Below are 3,466 nucleotides of genomic sequence, written 5' to 3'. Positions count from 1 at the left end.
CACGCACGCACGCACGCACGCACGCACGCACGCACGCACGCGCGCGCACACACACACACACATACTTTATAATTCACATAAAGAATTTCTAGAAAAGATATAGATTTTTCACCATTCTTAAAAATGTTTTAATTTATATAAAAATTTTTTAGAAATTTTCTAAAAAGTCATAAAATGATATGGAAATGGTAAAAAATGTAATACATTTATACAAATAGTTCTGAAGAATTATATAAATTTTTTTTAATTTCAAATTTTTATGTGAACGAATAAACGTATAGAAACATTAGGAATTACATTATAAATTACAATAAAATATCATAACATAGAACACTAAGTTAAAATTGATTTCAAACTGAAGAATCTTTTATGTGCATAAGGAGTCAAAGTGAGACTCCTTAATTTGTGCGTAAAGAAAAAAGAGATAATCATTTTATCACACGTACGTTTACACAGTAATGTAGTGAAACAGTTTGTGCTTGAAACAGTTCCTACTGGTCTTGAAATGTTGATATTTATTTATTTTTTCTTCAAATGTAAAATAAAAGATTATATTGTATGCAATAAATCGCAGACCCTCATCCAATCGATAGGCAGTAGAACATGTTGGAGCAGCTTTCCGCGCAAAAAGTAAAGATGTGACATCAATAGTTGCCCTTGCAGACAGTAGCTTGTTATAATGGTTCCTTGGACCATATCGTGCCATAAGGTGCAGATGATTAGGAATACTTTTAACATTATTTTTACTTGATATGGACTGTAGGGAGAAGACAAAATATGAATATTTCAATTTAATTACCCTTCGGAGCAACATTCCGTTCAGCGTGGACCATTTGTAACTATTATGAGTAATCACCTATTTTCCATCCATTGAAACATAATATTTCTTTCTGCCATCTGAATATTCACTGTAACCAGTGCCATGATTATCCATACTATACTTAATGCTATGAATAACCATAGTATGTGTACAAGACGCTTTTGATTGCCATGATTTATCGGATTCGAGGAGAGCAGAAACGCTCTCTCCATTAGATTCTGCAGTTGTTCGTTTTCCTTGACGCGAAATAAATATATCGTATATAAATACGCTACTAAATGTAATATACTTGGGATTAAATAACTGAATATCACATTTCCATAACAAGACGGTTCTTGCATATGTTCCTCACTGACGTCTAGTCTATTTTGTTCCAAGGATACTTTGTAACAGAATCCTCGATCTCGTCTGAAAATGGTAAAATTATTTTATTTTACCACTCATTTTATTATAGCACTTAAAAATCGAAAATAAAAAGTGAATTAAATAATATTAATTACAAAGGCTTTAAAAGTCAATACGAAAAACGATGCACAAATTTTCTTATTAAAAATTTTTAATTTACATTAACCAATATCAAACAAATATTTAAAAAAATTACGTACGTAACTGAATCACTCGAACTGTAACTTAAATTTGTGATTATTTGTATGATGTACTAATGTAAATTAAAGATTTTTAAAAAAATTTACACATCATTTTCCGCGCTGACTCCTATTTATTTTTCTTTTTAATTCATATTGCTTAAATTTCGAGAAATCCATATTTAATTTTAATTGTTTTTAATTGTAAATTAAACAAGTTAATAATATATTCAAATGTAGAAGAGATAAAAATATATCTTATGATATAGTTACATATATATACATATCGCATGATATAATTACATATAGGGTGACGTATTTAAATTGAAATTTAAATATCTTGAAAAGAAAAAATATTTTAGAAAAAAATATTCCAAATAAAAGTTACATTATTTGAAGAGTAACAGATAATGGTGAAATGAATTTTCGAAAAAATCGATTTAAGATCTTATAAAGATTATCTCAATTTTTTAAATGTTACGATATGATTTATTTACTTGATGTCCATCTAATTATTCTGCATATAAAAATATTAAGATACAGTTATCACAAAATCAAAATAGTTCACAAATTTATATTTTATTCTAATATATTTTAATATAAAATATAAGATATTTTGAAAAACATTTATTTTTTATGCATTTTTACTTTATAATAGTATTTTATATCTTATATAATTTATTTATATTACATATTGCTATTATATATAGAATAATAAGATAAATCAATTTATATAGAAAAAACAGTTGCTTATAAAAAAATTATGCAATTTATAATATAAAACTACATAGCTTTTTAAAAAGCAATTATGTATTTTTTTTCATCATGTGCATATACGAGGGCAAGTCAATAAGTTTTTCGAAAAACATAATAAAACACATTTTTTTTATCGATTCATTTTTATTTCTTAACATAGTCTCCTTTCAGCTCGATACACTTGACTCCAACGATTCTCTAACTTTTTCAAACCGTCTGAATAATATGATTTGTCCAACTTTCAAAATAAGCCTCTGTTTCGGCGATGAGCTGTTCTCTGGTGATAAATCTCTTTCCTCCGAACAATTTCTTCAGGTTTGGAAGCAGGAAATAGTCACAGGGGGCTAAATCTGGCGAATATGCTGGATGGGGAAGTAATTCGTAGCGGAATTCGTTGAATTTGGCCATCGGTGCCGATTTGGCACGTGTGAACCCGTGCATTGTCTTGATGGAAAAGCACTTTCTTCTTCGTCAAATGGGAACGTTTTTTTCTTTAAAATGTTGTTGAAACGGTCCAATAAGGCTACGTAGTAATCACCATTGATCGTTTGCTTCGACGGAAGGTAATCGATATGAATTATATTGCGTGCATCCCTAAAAACTGTGGTCATTTTTCCGGCCGACTTCACGGTCTTCGCCTTCTTCGGAGCTGGTTCACCCGGTGAAGTCCATTGTTTTGACTGTTCCTTTGTCTCGGGTGTGAAGTAATGGATCCATGTTTCGTTTACAGTAATGAATCGACGCAAAAATTCATCTGGATTACGTTGAAATATCTTCAAACATTGTTTTGAAATCGTCACACGGTCGCGCTTATGGTCCACAGCGAGCAAACGCGGCACTCATCTTGCCGATGCTTTTTCATATCCAATTGTTCGTGCAAAATTGAAATCACGTGCCATGTGATGGCCTCAACAAGCTCGTGCACTTTCACTCGTCGATCAGTCAAAACAATATCGTGGATTTTATCGATGATTTCTGGCGTAGCAGCCTCAATTGGACGTCCCGAACGAGGTACATCACATGTGGATATACGATCACGTTTAAATTCATTCACCCAATTGTATCCAATTGTATACAATAGCAAACGCTAGTGCAGATGTGCTATGAACATTATCTAACTCGGCTTTGATTTTTTTCGGCGTTAAACTTTTCATATGTAGATGTTTGATCACTGCACGAAATTCGTTTTTTTTTCATTTTGCAAAAAATACAAAGGTTGTTCGCTTTAATCGTGTACAGAAATGAAACCACGCGAGAAATGAATTCCGCTCAAAATTTGACAGCAATCAGATGAAAGATGCTACTT

General features: G+C 31.1%; 1 protein-coding gene across 1 annotated transcript in view; it reads right to left on the bottom strand.

The window, feature by feature from the left end:
* The window catches only part of LOC108755200 (nucleolar protein 10-like), a 16,033-nt gene that overhangs the window by 4,404 nt on the left and 8,163 nt on the right, over positions 1 to 3,466 (bottom strand). The window contains exons 13-14 of the mRNA XM_018498084.1: positions 857 to 1,228; positions 577 to 757 (exon numbers count right to left, since the gene is read on the bottom strand). Coding sequence (XP_018353586.1) covers positions 577 to 757; positions 857 to 1,228 — 553 coding nt within the window. The remainder of the gene's footprint in view (positions 1 to 576; positions 758 to 856; positions 1,229 to 3,466) is intronic.

This window comes from Trachymyrmex septentrionalis, unplaced genomic scaffold (assembly GCF_001594115.1).
Source record: "Trachymyrmex septentrionalis isolate Tsep2-gDNA-1 unplaced genomic scaffold, Tsep1.0 scaffold86, whole genome shotgun sequence".
NCBI classification, from domain to species: Eukaryota; Metazoa; Arthropoda; class Insecta; order Hymenoptera; family Formicidae; genus Trachymyrmex; species Trachymyrmex septentrionalis.
Note: the sequence above shows the minus strand (reverse complement) of the source record. Positions and strands in the feature narration are given on the sequence as shown.